The sequence below is a fragment of the Stomoxys calcitrans genome, chromosome 3, assembly GCF_963082655.1.
Source record: "Stomoxys calcitrans chromosome 3, idStoCalc2.1, whole genome shotgun sequence".
In the NCBI taxonomy this organism is placed as follows: Eukaryota; Metazoa; Arthropoda; class Insecta; order Diptera; family Muscidae; genus Stomoxys; species Stomoxys calcitrans.
The window spans coordinates 162,511,130-162,531,994 of record NC_081554.1 but is presented as its reverse complement, the minus strand read 5'-3'; the positions used below and the strand labels follow the sequence as shown (position 1 = coordinate 162,531,994).

Genomic DNA, 20,865 nt, shown 5'->3' with positions numbered 1-20,865 from the left:
TTACGACCCCTGCTATCAACACATTTGTCTTTTGATGAACGTCCTGCTGTGAAGTCGTGACCCAGTTCAGATAGTATTTCCATGTTCGCTCCTCCCCACCACCAGAATTTAAATCTCCAATTATTATAAAAGATGTTGGTTTTGGGTTTAGGTTCCAATTTGGAACAACTGTTTGCCCAGTCATTGCTATTCAGATAGAGAGGTATGAAATACATATGCACATTGGCGAATGTAGCTGAAAGAAAAATGTTGGACGATACGTTAATTAATTCAGAAGAAAAGCGTTGCTGAATGGATTTTTTAAACCCATAAAAGCAACCACCGATTGAATACTCGTATATATATATTGGGTTGCCCAAAAAGTAATTGCGGATTTTTCATATAGTCGGCGTTGACAAATTTTTTCACAGCTTGTGACTCTGTAATTGCATTCTTTCTTCTGTCAGTTATCAGCTGTTACTTTTAGCTTTAGAAAAAAAGTGTAAAAAAGGTATATTTGATTAAATTTCATTCTAAGTTTTATTAAAAATGCATTTACTTTCATTTAAAAAATCCGCAATTACTTTTTGGGCAACCCAATACTTTATGGGGTCTTAGATGAATATTTCGAGGTTTTACAAACGGAATGGCGAAATTAGTATACTCCCATCCTATGGTGGAGGGTATAATATGTGGCTGGAATCTTTAAAATTGTCAATTTCAGGGTGCCGAGCCGCAGAGATATTACATGGAATTTTAGAGCAGACCAGCTAGGACTTACCCTTCACATTGAAGGAGAACTGAAAAATGTATGGTGGGAGTGTTTTATCAAAAAAATTTAAATTCGTATAAAACTCGTCGCCATGACATGCCGGCAAGGTTATTTCTTTTAAAATAAATCTCACACACTAAAATCCATGCCTTATCCCACACGTCTCACAATATATAGACATTTAATTACAAAGCGAAATCTTCTACCAACGACAATATATGTATTAACAATCTTAGAACGTGCTAAAATTGTATGACGCTATTATGACGTACAGCCATATGTATATTTATCTGGTCAGCCAGCCGGCTTACCAACCATTCATCCACCAATTCATTTCGTGCATGAGCAAAATAAAGTACAAATCCATACATATAGTTTATGTGATTATTTAAAAACCAAAACAATTTATAAGCATTGAGAAACACGAATATTTCTAATGACGTTTAGCCAGCCAACACGGCAGTTTGGCTAAAAAACACAATTGAAAGTAGCCACTCGACCAAACGAACGACAGACCTGCCGTGACTATGACAACAGCCATCCAAAGTCATAAAAAGCAATCCTAACCTCATGCTGAATTGATTTTGGAAGTCTGATAAGGCACATGTGTGGCTGACTACAACGTCAGCGACAGCAGCTTAGGGTGTTAACCTAATTTTGATTGAGGCAGCAAATATTTATTAAAAATTGGTAGCAAAAAAGTAACATAACATAACAAGTAAAAAAGTAGCAACAACTTTTCGTTCTTTTATTGCGATTAGAATTGATTTGAATAGGAAGTTTGGTCGATTATTGGTTGATGGGTTGATGGCGAATACCCAGACCATAACACCGAAGCTTCAGATCATAAGCAACACACTTAAAGGTACGAACAAGTTTGAATTGGCAACGAACTTTTTGGATGGAGCTATAATGCGAATAGAACCAATCTGCATGCGTACTGTTACCTGAATCAGGAATCCCTGAACAAATACAAGAGCCAACTGAAAGGGTAGGAAAGGAAAGGGTAGTTTTAGTACCAATTCCCAAAGAAAAGGGTAGTTTTAGTACCCATTCCCAAGGGAAAGGTTTGTTTAAGTACCCATTCCCAAGGGAAGGGGTAGTTTAAGTACCCATACCCAAGGGAAAGGATAGTTTAAGTACCTACTCCCAGAGGAAAAGGCAGTTTGAGTACCTACTCCAAGGGGAAATGACAGTTTTGGTACATATTCCCATTGGAAAGGTAAGTTTTAGCAGCCAATCCCATTCGGAAGGGTAGTTTTAGTAGCCATTCCCATGGAAAAGGGTAGTTTTAGTAGCCATTCCCATGGGAAATTGTTTTAGTACCCATGCCCAAGGGAAAGGGTAGTTTTAGTACCCATACCCAAGGGAAAGGGTAGTTTTAGTACCAAGTCCCAAGAGAAAGGGTAGTTTTAGTACCCATTCTCAAGGAAAAGGGTAGTTTTGGTACCCATTCCCAAGGGAAAGTGTAGTTTTAGTACCCATTCCCAAGGAAAAGAGTTGTTTTAGTACCCATTCTCAAGGAAAGTGGTAGTTTTAGAACCCATTCCCAAGAAAAAAGGTAGTTTTAGTACCCATTCCCAAAGGAAAGGGTAGTTTCAGTACCCATTCCCAATGTAAATGGTAGATTTAGTATCCATTCCCAGGAGAAAGGGTAGTTTTCACATCTATTCCCAAGGGAAAGAATAGTTTTAGTACCTATTCCCAAGGGAAAGGATAGTTTTAGTACCCATTCCCAAGGGAAAGGTTTGTTTTAGTAGCCATTCCCAAGGGAAAGGGTTGTTAAGGTACCCATTCCCATGGAAAGGGGTAGTTTCGGTACCCATTCTCAAGAAAATAAGTAGTTTCTGTACCCATTCCCAAGTAAGATGGTAGATTTGGTACCCATTCCCAGGATAAAGGTTAGTTTTCGTACCTATTCCCAAGGGAAAGGATAGTTTTAGTACCTATTCCCAAGGGACAGAATAGTTTTAGCACCCAAGGAAAAGGCTGCTTTAGAACTTCCCCACGGGAAATGATTGTTTTAGTACCCAATCCCAAGGGAAAAGGATTGTTTTAGTACCCATTATCATGGGAAATGGTAGATTTGGTACCTACTCTAGAGGAGAAGGTAGTTTTAGTACCTATTTCCAAGGGAAAGAATAGTTTTAGTACCTATTCTCAAGAGAAAGGTTAGCTTTAGTATTCCTAAGAGAAAAAGTAGTTTTAGTATCTATTCCTAAAGGAAAGGGTACCTTTAGTACCCATTCCCAAGGTAAAGGGTAGATTTAGTACCTATTCCCGGAGGTAAGGGTAGTTTAGTACCTATTCCCAAGGAAAATGCTAGTTTTAATACCATTCCTAAGGGAAAGGATAGTTTTGGTACCCATTCTCAAAGGAAAGCGTAGTTTTGGTACCCATTCCCAAGGGAAAGGATAGTTTTAGTACTATTTCCAAAGAGAAATGGTAGTTTTAGTACCTATTCCCAAGGGAAATGGGTAGTTTTAGTACCTACTCCCATGGGAAAGAATAGTTTTAGTTCCTACTCCCATGGGAAAGGATAGTTTTAGTTCCTATTCCCAAGGAAAATGGTAGTTTTAGTACCTATTCCCAAGGAAAAGGGTAGTTTTAGTACCTATTCCCAAGGGAAATGGGCAGTTTTAGTACCTACTCCCATGGGAAAGGGTAGTTTTAGTTCCTATTCCCAAGGAAAAGGGCAGTTTTAGTACATATTCCCAAGGGAAAGGGTAATTTTAGTACCTATTCCCAAGGGAAAGTGTAGTTTTACTACCTATTCCCACTGGAATGGGTAGTTGTAGTACCCAAGGGAAAGGGTGGTTTTAATACCAAAGGGAAAGGGTAGATTTAGTCCCTTATCGCAAGGGAACGGGCAGTTTAAGTTCCTATTCCCAAGGAAAATGGCAGTTTTAGTACATATTCACAAGGGAAAGTTTTAGTATCTACTCCAAGTTTTAGTATCTACTCCAAAGGGAAATTGTAGTTTTAGTACATATTCCCCCTGGGAAAGGTTAGTTTTAGCACTGTTTCCCAAGGGAAAGGGTGGTTTAGGTACAAATTCTCAAGGGAAAGGGTAGTTTTAGTACCTTTACCCAGGAGAAAGGGTAATTTTAGTATCCATTCCCAAGGGAAAGGATAGTTTTAGTACCTATTCCCAAAGGAAAAGATAGTTTTAGTACCTATTCCCAAGGGAAAGGGTAATTTTAGTACCTATTCCCAAGGGAAAGTGTAGTTTTAGTACCTATTCCCACTGGAATGGGTAGTTGTAGTACCCAAGGGAAAGGGTAATTTTAATACCCAGGGGAAAGGGTAGATTTAGTCCCTTATCATAATGGAACGGGCAGATTAAGTACCTATTTCCAAGGGAAAAGGCAGTTTAAGTACATATTCTCAAGGGAAGAGGTTGTTTTAATAGCTATTCCCAAGGAAAAGGGTAGTTTTTGTACCTATTCCCAGGGGATATTGTAGTATTAGTACTTATTCCCAGGGGAAGGGAAGTTTAGGTACATATTCCCAAGGGTAAGGGCAGTTTTAGTACATATTCCCAAGGGAATAGGTAGTTTTAGAACCTACTCCCATGGGAAGGGGCCGTTTTAGTACTTATTCTCAAGAAAAAGAACTGTTTTAATACTTATTCCCGAGGAAAATTGTGGTTGGATGGGTACTAAACCCATTCTAAAGGGAAAGGGTAGGTTTAGTACCCATTCCAAAGAGAAAATGCAGTTTTGGTACCCATTCCGAAGGAAAGGCGTAGTTTTAAAAGGCCTCAAAATCTTCTGTTTTTTGCAAATCTATTGAGGCAGTCAACGTGCACTTCAGATTTTGCAGGGCGCTCTCTAAGTCTCTAAGAGGCCCAAAAGCCCTCGGAAGAATTTCAAAGGATGATGGAACCCCAACGGTGTTTAGATCTGAAACTCTAAAGCATGTAGCCAGCGGGTCGATGTACACAGACGGTATCGACGTCTTGCGTATACAACACAGTGCCGAGGGCACCGCGTCGCAGAGGTAAGCATGTCCGCCTATGACTCTGATCCCCTGGGTTTATAATTCTGGCGTGAACATCAGAAAAAATTTTCAGCGGTGTGAGATACTATGCCATGTAAAAACTTCTCCCATAAGATGGTGTCGACCTGCGGCACGCCGTCCCGACTTGCCCATAAAAAGGAGGTCCCATTTTATTAAAATTGAATCGATGAATCAATGAATGCTATGCATCGATATGTGAGAAGTCTGTCCCTATTCCTTATTGAAATATTCATGGATAAATTTTCATTGCCGAGGCACTGTCTGTGATTGAGGATGATAAAGGACGAAAAGATAGTCTAGTTGGTGAATTCGTTTGAAATCTACAAGTCGACGAGACCGGATGGCACGATGCCTGCTATGTTCCAAAGGACAGAATCGTGTTCCATACCCCTTGAAGTGACTTTAGGACCTACCTTTTGCTCGACTACTTGCCGACAGGATGGAGGGAGACAAGGTTTGGATTATACCGAAAGCAGGAAAACCCAGCCACTCCAACTATACAAAGGCTAAAGGCCTATTAGTCCCTCATTTGTCGTCTTGAATACCATATACTATCTATTCTGGCACTTTTATCTGTGGCATCCTTTTGGAAGTCACACTCCATGAAGATTCAGGGGCCGTGCACGCTTCCTTCGTTGCTTTTCCGACTTTGTCTTCCTCCGCAGGATACTGTCTGGAGTCTCCATTGTGGGGGTGACTGGCGTTGTCTTTCCAGAGTACTTGAAAGCGGGGAGCTCTTTTTCTTCTTTAGCGTCTTGGCAGTGTTATACTCTTCAGGTTTGATCTGACTCTCTTTCCAGCTGCCGTAGAAATGCCTGGAATGTCAGTTCTATCCCTTCCAACATTCTGCGCTTTCGCCCGATTGCGCTGGCGGTACACATTCCTCTGTCTCTTTCGTCCTAGCAAAAAATCATATTTTACCGATAATATCGATTGTTTTAAAAAGTAATCGATATTTACGCAAAAATTAAGCTATTGATAATGTCGTCGACAGTTTGCCATCTCAACTTTTGGAGGTTGTAAAGCGGAGGTTTTCGCGGTCCAGAAGTATCTGCAGATATTATCGATCCAGAAGCGGCTACCTGATAGGACTGTTATTATAGAGGGTAACTGACACGAAGCCTTACCTATTTAATCGACAGCATTTTTGAAATAGGTTTGTTTGACAGATTTCCTGTATAGAACTCTCAAATAAAGCTATTTAAAGGCTTTATTAAGATTTGTGAATAAGGCCGCTAAAATAGGTGTGTTTACTTAACCGAGCGCACGTATAAAACTATAGTGGTTGACTCGACTAAGCTCTTTGTAGAACCCTTTTAGATTACTGAAGACTTGATTACTACTGATCTTGACTGAAGACAAATGTTGTTGTTATACCGTCCACCATAGGATAGGGGTATTCTTATTTCGCCATTCTGTATGTAACACCTCGGAATATGCCTCTCAGACCCCATAAGCTATATTTATTCTTGATCGTCATGTTATTTTAAGTCGATCAAGACATGTCGCCATGTACGCTTACTTTAGAAGGAATAAAGCTTGGCGCTTGAAATTTTGCACAAATACTTTTTGTTTAAGTAGGTCGGTTGGGATTGTAAATGGGCTAAATCGGTCCATTTTTTGATACAACTGCCATATAAACCGATCTTGGGTCTTCACTTCTTGAGCCTCTAAAGGGCGCAATTCTCAACGGATTGGACTGAAATTTTGCACGTGGCGTTTAGGTATCACTTCCAACAACTGTGCTAAGTATGGTTGAAGTCGGTTAATAACCTGATATAGCAGCCATATAAACCGATCTGGGGTCTTGACTTGTTCAGCTTTTAGAGAGCGCAATTCTTACCCGATTTGGCTGTAGCTTTTTACGTGGTGTTTTGGGATCACTTCCAACAACTGTGCTAAGTATGATTCAAATCGGTTCATAACCTGATATAGCTGTCATATAAACCGATCTGGGATCTTAACTTCTTGAGCCTTTAGAGGGAGTAATTCTCATCCGATTTAGCAGAAATTTTGTACCAAGGCTTCTCCCATGACCTTCAAGTTGTACGTGTCCAATATGGTTTGAGTCGATCAATAGCTTGATACAGCTCCCATATAAACTGATCTCCCGATTTTGCTTCTTGAGCCCCTACAAGGCGCAATTCTTAACCGAATGGACTGAAATATTACACATTGATTTCTACAATGTTCAGCATTCAATTCATTTATGTTCCGAATCGGACTATAACTTGATATAGCTCCAATAGCATAACAGTTCCTATTCATTTTTTTTGCCTAAAAAGAGATAACCCGCAAAGAACTCGACAAATGCGATCCATGGTGAAGGGTATATAAGATCCGGCCGGCCGAACTTAGCACGCTCTTACTTGTTGTGTTCTATCTTTAATCTGCTTGAATCTGTTGAGTTTCCAGATCCTGTAAGTCCTACGACAAGGTTGGGGTGCATCCAGAGGGATCTGGGTCTTAGTCGAATGGGTCTGGCTGGGCAATTCAACATGTGATGTGTGCCGTGCGGTCCCTGGTGACAATCGGGGCATGCATCCTGCACCTTGACATCAATCCTTGTTCTGTAGGAATGTAGGCGGCTGCATCTGCCGGCACGTAATTGAGCCATAACTACTCAGGTTTGCCGGGGGAGGTCAATTTCTTCAGGTGCAATGGAAGGCGGTCTTTCTCCAAGGACTACATTCACCCCGTAGCTATTCACCGCATAAGCTACCGTGCCTGCATGACTATTATCTAAACCCGCTTGATCTAGAGGTCCTTAGGCTTCTGTCGCAAGCATTAGTGAGGAAGTAACCATTGTTAGAAAAAATTGTCTGATAATATTAACGTATAGAGTAAGCGAAAAACGGAAATTTTGGCTTCTGCAACACTATGATCTCCGTACAAAAAAATGTTTGCCACTATTTCTTTTGAATTGCAGTTTCAGATTGGGTTTTTAGGTTACCCTAGCAACCTCGAATCAGCACTGCGTACTTTTAACTTTTTATGTGCTTTCTTTTCTGTGTACACAATTGAAATTTTCCCTTTGCTCTTAAAAAAATACCACCTCTGACAAATTTTTTTCCTTTCTTTTTTTTTTTTTTTTTTTCTTTTCACAGAGACAGTTCACCATTAATCATAACGGGATTTCGTTTGGAATCCTCCGGCCATGAGGTAGAATATGACAATGGCATACCAAGTGTTATGAGCGAAACCACATTCACAGTGAGGATATTTGGCTCAGGCATTAACGAGAATACTGTGATAGCTTTTACCACTGATGTTAGGGAGGCGGGAACATATTGTCAATATCCGTCCACATTGTTGCATAAAGTGGTTAACGGTTCGATAACCAATAACACAGCCCTCTATGAGGCTACATTGCCAAAATCGAAAAATGATTTTTACATATGCGCCAAGAACGATGCCAATGCGTTCAAGTATGACGATTATCTAAATCCACTTGTGCATCAATGCAAAGAATCATGGTGCATATTGCGAAGCCATGAAAGTTTACTACCATTATGGGTTTCGATACTTATCATTTTGATATGTTTATGCTTTTCGGCTCTATTTTCGGGGCTAAATTTAGGTCTTATGGCCTTAGATCGTACTGAATTGAAGGTAAGCCATTTGAAAGTGGTGCTTTTGTCTAGATTTAAAAATTTCTATTCTATTTTTTCTTGCAGATTTTACGCAATACTGGCTCGGATAAGGAGCGTGAATATGCCAAGAAAATCCAACCAGTCAGAGATCAAGGTAATTACCTGTTGTGCAGTATCTTGTTGGGTAATGTGTTGGTTAACTCGACATTTACCATTCTCTTGGATGGGTTAACTTCCGGCCTAATTGCTGTGGTGTTCTCTACCCTTGCCATCGTTATTTTTGGTGAAATTACACCACAGGTTAATTGACTTGACATTGCTATTCATTCTAAGCCAGCAAGTTATAATGAATTAATTTCTTCTTTTTCTTTTCTCTGTTTCCGCATTTCATTTTTAGGCCATTTGTTCGCGCCATGGTTTGGCTGTTGGTGCCAAGACGATATTGATAACCAAATTTATAATGGTGGTCACATTTCCATTGTCCTATCCCACATCGAAAATATTGGATGTACTGTTGGGTGAAGAAATCGGTAACGTTTACAATCGTGAGCGTCTCAAGGAACTGGTCAAGGTATGGAAATCATTGAAATCCAAAAAAAAAAATAGCTATACATTATTTAAGAAATAGTGCAGAAGGCCTAGTAAAACATCGTCCACCGTCGCTGATTCTGTAGCCGCTCTTCTCTTTTTGGTCAGCTCGCCGGCCTCCCAGCCATTCTTTGATAGCCCAGGGCCCAGCAGATCGTGAAAGCCTTCCACATAGTTCAAAGAAGCTCCTTGCCTACGCTTAGCTTATGCGGCTAGTCGCTAGAGTCTTCAATGACGCCTGACAGTCATCCTCGTGACAGTCCCCTCGGGCCGCGGGTGCCACATCATCCAATTTAAAAGAGTAGTTCTTCATCTATTCCAACTCTTGTTAAGAATAATCAAACGTTCACTGACCCGGTTGATAAGGCTAACCTGTTGGCAGATATATTTGCAGGGAACTCTTCCCTGCCGGATAGCAATCAACCACTCCCCTCAATCGAAAATGTATCTGGCGTCATGACACAAATATTGTGGAGTTAAAAGGGTTCTTGAGAATCTACACGTAAATAAATCCTCGGGCTCGGATGGTATATCAACACTTGTCTTACGCAGGTGTTCTTCGACGCTCGCTCGTCCATTACGCAACCTTGCCTACCATGCGGGAGTCTTCCCGGCACGTTGGAAGGTTGCGAACTTTCAGCCAATACCCAAGAAGGGTGAGGCAAACAATCCTGCGAATTATCGGTCAATTGCGATATGCTCCGCTCTCTCTAAGGTCATGGAGAGCATGATTAATCACCATCTTGTGGGGTATTTAGAGTCTAATGGCCTTCTTACCGACCAACAGTATGGTTTCCGCAGAAATCGCACTTCTGTCGGAACGTTGGAGTCGTTCATTGTGAGAGTAAGGTTGTGGCTCTGGATATCTCCAAGGCATTTGATAGGGTCTGGCACGGTGCACTACTATCAAAGCTTGTCGCGTTCGGTGTCGGTAATGGCTTCGTTCGATTTATATCGAGCTTTCTCAGAGATCGCACTATACGAGTTGTAGTAGATGGGTTCTCATCCGATGAGTATACATTGACCGCAGGTGCGCCATAAGGCTCTGTCCGTTCCCCTTCCCCTTTTTCTTATTTTCACTGACGATCTATTGGGACAGACTTCGAATCCAGGGTACTCATTTACCGATGACAGTAGTCTGTGTCATTCATATTCATTCGACCTGAAGAAATTGTGGACAGGAGGCGCGTTATGGATGAGACGCTCTCCCAGGATTTGTTGACCATTTCCGAGTGGGGTCAAATGAACAGAGTAGACTTTAACGCACAGAATGCACACTGACCCACTACAATCCTTGATATTTATCGAAGGTATAGATATTGAGCAGTCAGATGCTTTGATGTTCTGGGAATGAAGATACAATGAGGACGGGCATGAAGATACAATGAGGTGGATGTAACTCTCACATATATGGGCAGGAGCTCTAAAATCATCATTGTAGCTACTTGACCGGGTTCAACGTAGAGCGATGGTGTTGATTGGGGACAGTAGCTATATCGTTATATTCATGGCATGTGTTCCAGGGATATTTGTCTTTTTGTCCCTGACGTTAGGATGTTCACCAGGAATACAAGACTTGCCAGGAACTCACACCCGTTTGTAATTGATTGGCCAGTCGACCCAACTACCAGATTCCTATGGACGCACCCCACCCAAGTCACGGAGTTCTTGGAATTGGATAATTAGCAAAACCTTTTCAACGACATAAGGATGAAGACACAACATACTGTTAGGTTAGGTTGGAGCGAACGCGATTAATAACCTCGCTTGGTATCCGCTTCACTCGGAGATTTTGGGTTCATTGTGTTCGTCTTAGATGAAGAATGCTGTAAGACAGCAGAAACGACAAAAATAACGGATTGCAACGCCCAAGACAAAAAAAGTAGTGATAAAAGTAGCGAACCGGGATGAAACTCACCTGTGAGAGTATGGCCCAGCCAGACAATTAAGGCCTCTACAAAACTCTAGAGAACTAAGTGCCTTGAGGGAAACCGGGCACGTAAAATTGTTTTCACTCTTTACATGTATCTTCTCCTTGCAATCGAGACTGTCTCCAGTTCCCCCTCATCAACGCACACCCTGCAGAAGTCTGCCTCTCTCTGTGTCCAGCCAAGCCAAGGACCTTACGTTGCAATGACTAGCCAGGACTCCCATTAGCAGTCCGATGTCATACTTCTTCAGCTCTAGGATAAGCGATGTCATCCTGCAACCACCAGCCGACGCATCATTCGCTTGTTAATCGCAGAAAGCATCCACCCTATCAAGAAGCTCGCAATAATCGTTACCACAACTCTTGTACCAAATTGTTTTGCCCCGCTCGGGGTCTTGGGACTGCCTCCAGTTCATTGACCCCATATTTACACCACAGAGTTAAGAGTATGATCTTTTGCTGAAGCTGGATGGACAATTTTTATAAAATTGACATTTTTGAAAATGATCACGGAATCTCTCCAAATCGGATCGATTCGACTTGAGTTTTTTGCTCGGACTCGGCTATAAAAAAAGGTCCCTTATCACTGAGTTTAAACTTGAATCGAAAAGCTTTCATTGATGTGTGAGAAATGTGCCCCTTCTCGGTTCCTGGGTAAACTTTTACTCCACTCCCAAAAACCTTTCTTTTGAGTCCCTTGTTAAAATATTGGTTAATATTTCCGGTTTAGGGTTATTTCTGGGTTGGGGTGGCCACCCAGACACTTGACCCTTAATGTAAATATGCGCTTCGTGCTCTACTTTCAAATAAATTGTGTATGAGCCCCATAATCGCATGATCGGTAAATAAATTCTGTTTGAGGGTGGGATGGACCCCAGGGTCTTTTTCCGAAAATGAGTATCAATTTGCCGAAAATTCATTAATCATTTTAAACATTAAATAGCATTTGGCTCTTCAATTGGATATCAAATTCATTCTTTTCTCTCAAGCACTTATTTACCGTTTGAGCTCTATATTGTCGTGGACGTTGACCCCAACAATAGAAACCATGTTTTGTGTTGACTGTGAGAATCCAAAAAAAAATTCGTGCTGCACTCCCAAATCCATTTAATGTAAGCCCCATATTGCCATGGTCGGTAAATATGAACAGTTTTGAGGGCGTTTTGGGGCTGGGCCGGCCACCGGCACTTTGCCTTGGAAATAGATTCCAAATTCGTTCTTTACTCCCAAATATCATTTATTTAAGCTCAATTTTGTCATAATCGGAAAACACTTGGCTCCAAAATTGGATATACCTTTTCGACGTATTTTTTGGAGGAAAAGCGCCACCTAGACTTGAACGCAAAATTTAATGTTATATTCGTAATCTACTCCCAAATACTTTTTATTTGAGTCCCATATAGACACGGTCGGCCAATATGCCCATTTGGGGGTAATTGGAGGTGGGGCGATCTCCCATTACTTGGACCTAATTTTGTATGCCATATTTGTAATCTACTGTGGAATACTTTTCATTTGAGACCCATATTGACATGAACGTCGAATATATCTGTTTAGAGGAGTTTTTGGGTTGGGGCGGCCCGCTGGGTACTTGCACCCAAATTTTAATACGCTATTCGTTTTCTAGTCTCCAATAGCTATCATTCAACACCCATATTGTGTCTATCGGTCCGCTTTTGGTATTGGATGGCGTTGTTGGGTTAAGGGGGAGGGATCATCCCCATCCGATATCTAAGAATTATATAGCCTATGTTTTCTTCCAGACAAACTTACTGCTAATGGGAGTCCTGTGAAAATTTTAAGAAAATCGGTTCAGCCGTTTCTGATTCTACGGAACAAACAAAAAAAATCGAGTCCCATATAGTCATGATGCCCATATAAGGCGTTTTTGGGGGATAGGGTGACCCCCTATATTTCGATCTGATTTTGTATGTCAGATTCGTAGTGTACTCCCGAATACCTCTCATTTGAGGCACATATTGACATGATCGTCCAAAAAACATATTTTAGGGGGTTTTGGGATTGGAGCAGCCCCCAGTTTCTTGGGCCGAATTTTTAATACGAAATTCGTACTCTACTCCTTAATACCTTTCATTTCAGTCCCATATTGTCCCGATTGGTCCACTTTTACTTTTGGGGTAAGGGGGAGGGTCCGCCCCTTCCGATATCAAATAATTATATATCCTATTTTTCCTTCCAGACCAACCTACACAATCTGTGAAAATTTCAAGGCAATCGGTTCAGCCGTTTTTAAGTCTATACGGAACAAACAACCAAACCGACAAACAAACACAATTTTTTTTTTATATTTAGCTGGACTAGCTGGACAGGGCCCGCTCCGCAGCCCCTTCTTTTACTTTATATGGAACAAAATTATCCCTTGTATATTTATTTTCGATAATCAAAGAACTTTTAGTGAATACCACGCTACGAAAATAGTAAATGTATATCGCTTGACTAACAGCATAACAATGTTTTGGTGAAGGGGTAGACTCCCAGAAAATTGGTCCCGAAAGTGGGTATCAATGTTGTGCTCTACTCCACATTACCTTTCATTTGAGCCCCACATTGTCATGGTTGGTAAAAATGCCTGAGTTAAGGAGTGGGGTGGTTCCCCAAACACTTAGCCCTGAAAACATATCAGCATCGTTCTCTACTTTCAAATATCGTTTATTGGTTGTTGTTGTTGTAGCAGTGTGTTTTACACCGAGACGGCAGCCCTTGCCGATGGAGGATTCCATCGGGTCAATCCGGTACGTACAACCGGCTGCCATGGGATCCGGTTTGGATCCCCCTCGTTTATTGGATACCCCTATTGTCATTGGCCTCAAAATTCGATATTAAATTCGTTTTCTAATCTCAAATACCTTTCATTAAAAATGTCCAAATATGTCCAGTTTGGGGTATGGGCCCTAAAAACTATCAATATCGAGCTCCACTGTCTTGAAGACCCAAATTGTCTTGGTGTGCAAATACGACCTATTTGGAGGTTGTTATGGTGGTGGGACTTCCCCTAGACAGTTGGTCCCGATTGTTGATATCAGATTCGTGGTATACTCCCAAATACCTTTCATTCGAGCCCCATATTTCCATAGTAGGAAAACATGACCAGTTTGGGGTTCAGAGACTTGGCCCTGTTCTACTCCAAAATACTTCTTATTATGGTGTTATGGGGTGGGGGTGGCCCCATAGACATTTTTCCCGAATATTCATACCAAATTCGTCATATACTCCCAAAGACCTTTCATTTGAGCCCCATATTGCTATGATCGTACATTTGTCCTCTTTGGAGGGTTTTTTGGGAGGTGCGGCCCCCCAAACACTTAGCTCCACATTTGGATATCAGATTCGTATTCTACACTCAAATATCTTTTATTTAAGTCCCATATTGCCATGGTCAGTATATAAGTCCTGTTTGGGTGTGTTTTGGGTAAGAAGTAGACCCCCAGAAACTTGGTACCACATTTGGATATCAGATTCGTATTCTAGTCGCAAATATCTTTTATTTGAGTCCCATATTGCCATGGTCGGCAAATATGTCCGATTTAGGGGTGTTTTGGGGGTTGGGGTGGTCCCCCAAACACTTGGTCCGACAATTGGATATCAGATTCGTTTTCTAATCTTAAATACCTTTCATTTGAGTCCCATATTGTCGTGATTGGTCTAAATATATATTGGGTAGGTTTTAGGGTGGGGCGGCCCCCTAGGTACCCCATCCGAAATTTGGATACCAAATTCTTATTTTTAAGTTAATTAAGAGAGCACACAAAAATTCGCTTAAATCACACCACCCATCACCGAGATCTGGCGATTCTGAAAATTAGTGAAAGGGGGAAGGTCCACCCCCCTCCAAATTTTTATTTTTAGGTTACTATAAGAGAGCACACAAAATTTCGCTTAAATCGCACCACCCATCGCACCGAGATCTGGCGATTCTGAAAATTAGGGAAAGGGGGAAGATCCGCCCCCTCCCTGTATGGCTCTTCCAATTTTCTCAATTTTAAACTAATGTTTGCTTTTTTTTTAATAGGTTACCACTGGCATTAATGATTTGGACAAAAACGAAGTCAACATCATATCTGGGGCACTGGAATTGCGCAAAAAAACTGTTGCCGATGTTATGACACATATCGATGATGCCTTTATGTTGCCTCTCGATGCAACTCTAGACTTTGAAACTGTCTCGGAAATAATGAAATCTGGTTTCTCTCGCATACCCGTTTACGATGGCGATCGCAGAAATATTATCACCCTATTGTACATTAAAGATTTGGCCTTTGTCGACCCCGATGATAATACCCCACTGAAGACCCTGTGTGAATTCTATCAAAACCCCGTTCATTTTGTATTTGAAGACTATACACTCGATGTAATGTTTAATCAATTTAAGGATGGCACCATTGGCCATTTGGCATTTGTCCATCGGGTGAACAATGAGGGCGATGGTGATCCATTCTATGAGACCATTGGTTTAGTTACATTGGAGGATGTTATAGAAGAATTGATTCAAGCTGAAATCGTAGATGAAACGGATGTATTTGTGGATAATCGCACTAAAGTTCGCCGTAATCGTAATAAAAAGCAAGATTTCACAGTATTTGCCGAGCGCAGAGAAAACCAAACAATACACATATCGCCCCAACTAACATTGGCCACGTATCAATTCCTGAGTACATGTAAGTTTAAGACAAATGGAGATTTCCATTTATTTAAGTTGAAATTCTTTTTTTATGTTCCCCAACTCTAGCTATTGATGCTTTCAAAAAGGAGGTCATATCCGAACAAATATTGCGCCGTTTATTGAATCAAGACATAGTGCACAGCATAAAGTGCAAGGGTAAAGAAAAAGATGATCCCAGCCTTTTCATATTTCAACAAAATAAGGCTGTGGACTTTTTTGTTCTTATCTTGGAGGGACGCGTTGAGGTTACGGTGGGCAAAGAGTCCTTGCTCTTCGAAAGTGGCCCATTTACTTATTTTGGTACACAAGCTTTGGTCCCCAATGTGGTTGTGGGTATGTAACATTCTTTGTAATTTGCTTAATTCGATCACTCATTTTAACTTTTGGTTTTATGTGACAGATTCACCCTCTCAAATGGGTTCTTTGCAGTCCTTAACCTTGGACTCGAAAGTTCGACAAACATTTGTACCCGACTACTCTGTACGAGCGGTTGCTGATGTGGTTTATATCGCCATTAAACGTAATTTGTATTTAACAGCCAAGAAGGCTACGCTATTGGAGAAGTCACGTAAATCCGGTGCAGAACCTAGTTGTGCCGAGTTTGATGATGAGGTGGAAAAGGTAAGTTAAACTTATTTTTCAGAAACCCCAAGTGGTGAAGTTAAATTTTGTGTGCAACACATCGTTTTAGTTGTCTTAAGGGCATAGAAACTTTATCTTTATCTAGAAAATTTGTTGTTGTTGCCACTTTCTTATATATGGAGATAACTATCCTCGTCAGGCTCCATAGCAAGTTCGTTTCGGTCCATGCGACCGATCTAAAAAACGGAGAGACCGATCGATAGAAACTAGAATGGAGTGTGTCCACAGTTGTTGTTATTGTAGGAGTATGTTGTGTTCTATCTTTTGTCTGCTTGATTCTGTTCAGTATCAAGACCCAGGAACTCTGCGACAAAGATGGGGTGCGTCCACAGGGATCTGGGGCTGAGTCGAGTGGGTCTGGCTATGCAGTTAAACAGGTGACATGTATCGTGCGATCCCTGGTTACAATCGGGACATGCATCTTGCGCGTCGGCATCAATCCCTGCTCTGTAAGTGTTGTGGCGGCAGCATCTGCCGGAACGTAATTGAGCCAGAACTACACTGGTTTGCCGGAGGAGGTCAATTTCTTCAGATGCAATGGGAGGCGGTCGTTCCCCAAGGACTACATTCACCCGGTAGCCGATTACCGCATCTGCTACCGTGTCTGCATGAATGTTGTCTAGACCTGCTTGATATGCCGCTACCGTAAGGCTTCTGGGCGGTGGATATCTAACCACAAGATAATGATAACAGCCCAAAAGGTATTGCTTAGACAGCATGTAGTTATGTCTTCGCACAGGTAGGAACCCCACGCTGGTACTGGCGCTGAACCCCACGCTCTAGATCATGTAGATCTACCTTAGGTTTCTTGGCGGTGCATATCTATCCACAAGATGATGATTGATGATCTTAGCATGTAGTTATGTCTTCGCACTGGTAGGATTTTTGTCTCCTGAAGGAGGTGGTCCACATGAGAATTGAGGAGACATCCCCTCGCAGTTCGGATGGCGGCATTCTGACAGATCTGAATATTATTCCACTGCGTGTCACAAAGTTGACCAGGCCACATTGGCGCTGCAAAACTTACCACAGACCGGCCAATTGCTTTGTTCATGTTCAACAAGGTTTCTTTGTCTGCACCCCAAGTGCTGCCGGCAAGTGAATTGCGGACCTTGTTTCTACTTTTGACTTTATCGCAAATTGCTGTGGCATGTGGGGATAATGTGTTAGAGCTGTCAAATGTGACGCCAAGTATTTTGGGACACTTGATGGTCGAAATCATTTCTCCATCGACCATCACAGTCATCTCGGCATTTACCTTACGCGTATTCGTAGTGAATAATGTGGCTGAAGATTCGGATTTCTTGCTGCGTTGATGTAGACGTTCAACCTATCGCAGATGTCAACAATAGGTGGAGGGCCTGATGCCATGATCGTACAATCGTCCGCATATGATACGATCTCTATGCCGTCTGAAGGGGGTGGAATAGAGGATAGGTATAGGTTAAACAGTGTCGGAGATATCACCCAACTTTGGGGAACTCTCTGATTCACTCTACGGTGCTTCGACTTCCTATCCCTAAATTCCACAAATGACTGGCGACCACACAGATAATTCGCGACCCACCGTTTCAGGCCTGGCTGGAGGGATGTGTTGTCGATGTCCTCAAATAGTTTGGCATGGCTGACCGTGTCGAATGTCGGAGACCACGGATACGGCGAATGGCTCTCCTCCTTGCCTTCTCACTCTTGGGATGCACAATAAATTGGTGTTTGAACAAACTGGCGCATCTATTCGGATCAGTCACAGTTACTTCGCCAAAAGTGACTGAGGTCTTGTCATCTCCTCTACCGGGGTTCGAGAGTGACTTAACAGTAGACCACAGCTTGCCTAATCCGGTCCTAAGTAACATTGCTCCAAGTGTTCCAGCCACAAATTCCGCTACTACTCTGTTTATTTCCAGATTGAACTCGCTGATTCTGGAGTTATTGGGGTCCATACCACGAATCCCATCACGATCGTCTGCGAGTATCACTCCTTGTGCCGGAAAATTGAGCCGCACTTGGGGTATTCGATGGGCTGGTATAAAGCGAGCGGCTACTGCGTTAATAATGTCTCGGAATTTCCTCTAGGCAACTAACACATCCAAGGGGGGTGTCATTTCACTGAAGCGGCGATTGGTATACTCTCAGCAGACAGCCCAATCGGCCTTCTTATGAATGATAAACATCCGGCGCTCAGAGGTTATAAAGTCGGGTGGTCGGTCGTGGTGAGAATTATAGGGAGGTGGTCTGACACCAAAGAGATGACGGCTTGCTAGGATACATCACTCAGGAGATCAGGGGATGCAATGGAGATGTCTGGCGAGCTGCTGCACCTCCTCGTAATCCTAATGGGGGCATCCTCATTCACCGTGCAAAACGTGGAGCTTTCAATCTGCTCTGCCAAAGCTATGCCACGCTGGTCGTTACCTAGGGCAGAATGTCATGAAGTGTGATGCGCATTAAAGTACCCTAGAACCAGACGATTATTGCCAGATAGTAACCCACTTATGTCGGGGTTGTAAGCTTGGTCATTAATCGGGACACAGCTACCAACCGGCGGTATGTACACGAACCAGGGTCCGGGGTTCTTTTCAATCCCGGCACGGACCAGAAGCGTGCGGAGAACACTGATCACTGAGGCGGCAGCCCTTGCCGATGAAGGTTTCATCGGGTCAATCCGGTGCGTACAACCGGCTGCCATCGGATTTCGACATATACACGTTGTATATATCGATAACTTGTAATATACAATCGTTATGAATGGCTTGTAATTGATGACAGTCAATAACAATAAAATACACACTCTCTCACTCTATAAGTAACAATCAAGAAGATCACGTTTTTTTTTTTTTTTGGGTTATGGGTTGAGTTATGGCGATGCTTATAAGGCACCAAAAGCCAGGTTATTAACTACTGCATGTAGACCCAGTCTACATCAGATGAACAGCTTCTCCTATACCCCTCCCTCAGGGGCGTGTAGATAAAACGATGTTGGACCAAGCAGCAGTAGGAGACAGCTCCAAGACCCAGTGTGAGTGGTATAATAGTGTTTGATTAAAAACGAAGCAGGCCCGCTGCTAAAAGAGAATGTTGAAAATCTTAATTTATTATCACAGTGTCTTAGGTGGTAAAATCCATATAATCCTAGCCAGTAAACTGGCATAAAGTATAATTAGTTGTCAACGATCGCATACTATAACGTATGCACTATGTTATATCACAGTTCCAATCACAGCTTAATCGAGTATCCCTATATTCTCAAACAAGGGATAGTAACTTTTACAACTTAATCTCCGCTTCCACAATAAAGGCAACGAGTGCTTTATAAGTATTAACCTCCTTGGTACTTAGTATGGCTTCAATATCCTTGTGGCGTTTAAAAAAAGTATAGTTCCCACGGAGCACATCATATTTGGTGCATTCAAAAATGGCATGGTGGCTTGTACCGGGCTTCCAGCACGTGTCGCAAATCGGAGTGGAGATTGCACCTATTTTGTGCAAATAAACTTTGTCACACGTATGTCCCGTGTGAAGCCTGTTGATAATTCTCACCTCAGCCGAATCAAGGTTCATCCTGAGAAACCATGGTTTCTCAGTAACATCTTTGTACAGGCGATAGAAAAACTTGCCCTTTTCTCTCGAGGTCTCAGCAAAACAATCATTCCATCTTTCCCATAATCTTCTCTTTATAATATTCATAGCCTCCTTGTGGGACAGCTCGGCCTCCATCGGCGCACCACATTCAGTTGCCTGCTTGGCTATCTCATCCACTGTCTCATTGAAATCAATTCCGGAGTGTCCCGGAACCCAGACCACATGACATGCCTGTATGTCAGACAAGTTCAGTTCCTGATGAAATAGGGATGCCACATAATCATCAATGTTCTTACTGCCCAGAGCCTTACAGGCCGCAAGGCTATCTGTGAAGAACACGCATCTTTCATGCCCATCCTCAACGGCAATCTCTAAGGCCTTGTATAGCGCCCAAAGCTCCCCAAATGTAGAGGAGGCCTTGAAATCAATCTTGAAATAAAACTTGTACCCCAGAGTGGGGACAAAGACCCCGCATCCAGTAGCATTCTCAGATAGGGAGGCGTCTGTGGCAAAAATCGTAAAGCCACTATTTTTATATTCATAGAATTCTTTGTTATAGACTTGCTTTATAACTTCCTTAGGAGTAGCTTCTTTTCTGTCTGATAATCGGTTGAGTGTAACAGAGATCTTTTTAGAGGCAATCGGACATATAATATCCCCAACCCGGTCAAAAACATCCTTAAATTCATTATATACAAAATTGTAGTTGTTAAGGTAAAACTCAACAAAATTCCCATTTTTGGTTAACGACTGCACATTATATTGTAGTATCTTTACCATGACTACTGGTAAGGCTAGACATATTGCTTACAGGGACATTTGTATTCACCCCAAACTTGCTTAGTCGAGTAGCGAAATGATTCATGGCATCCACTGCCATCGAATTGCCTGTCATTCTCAAAAAATCCATCATAAATATTAACATTTCTTTCGTTACCTTCTCCAGCTCCGAAGTTCTAACTGCATCAGTCATGTACACCGGCGTGGCTGGCTGAGACTCACCAAACATCCTTGGATGCATTTCAGCTCCAGGTCTATGAATATAGGGCTTCCTCTGTCTCTTCACTACGGAATTAAA

At 42.0% G+C, this 20,865-nt stretch overlaps 1 protein-coding gene across 2 annotated transcripts in view; it reads left to right on the top strand.

Moving 5' to 3' along the window:
* The window catches only part of LOC106083530 (unextended protein), an 81,912-nt gene that overhangs the window by 56,861 nt on the left and 4,186 nt on the right, over positions 1-20,865 (top strand). For both annotated transcript variants that reach the window (XM_013246616.2, XM_013246615.2), the window contains 6 exons: positions 7,882-8,386; positions 8,452-8,667; positions 8,765-8,938; positions 14,916-15,561; positions 15,633-15,899; positions 15,967-16,187. In XM_013246616.2, coding sequence (XP_013102070.2) covers positions 7,882-8,386; positions 8,452-8,667; positions 8,765-8,938; positions 14,916-15,561; positions 15,633-15,899; positions 15,967-16,187 — 2,029 coding nt within the window. The remainder of the gene's footprint in view (positions 1-7,881; positions 8,387-8,451; positions 8,668-8,764; positions 8,939-14,915; positions 15,562-15,632; positions 15,900-15,966; positions 16,188-20,865) is intronic.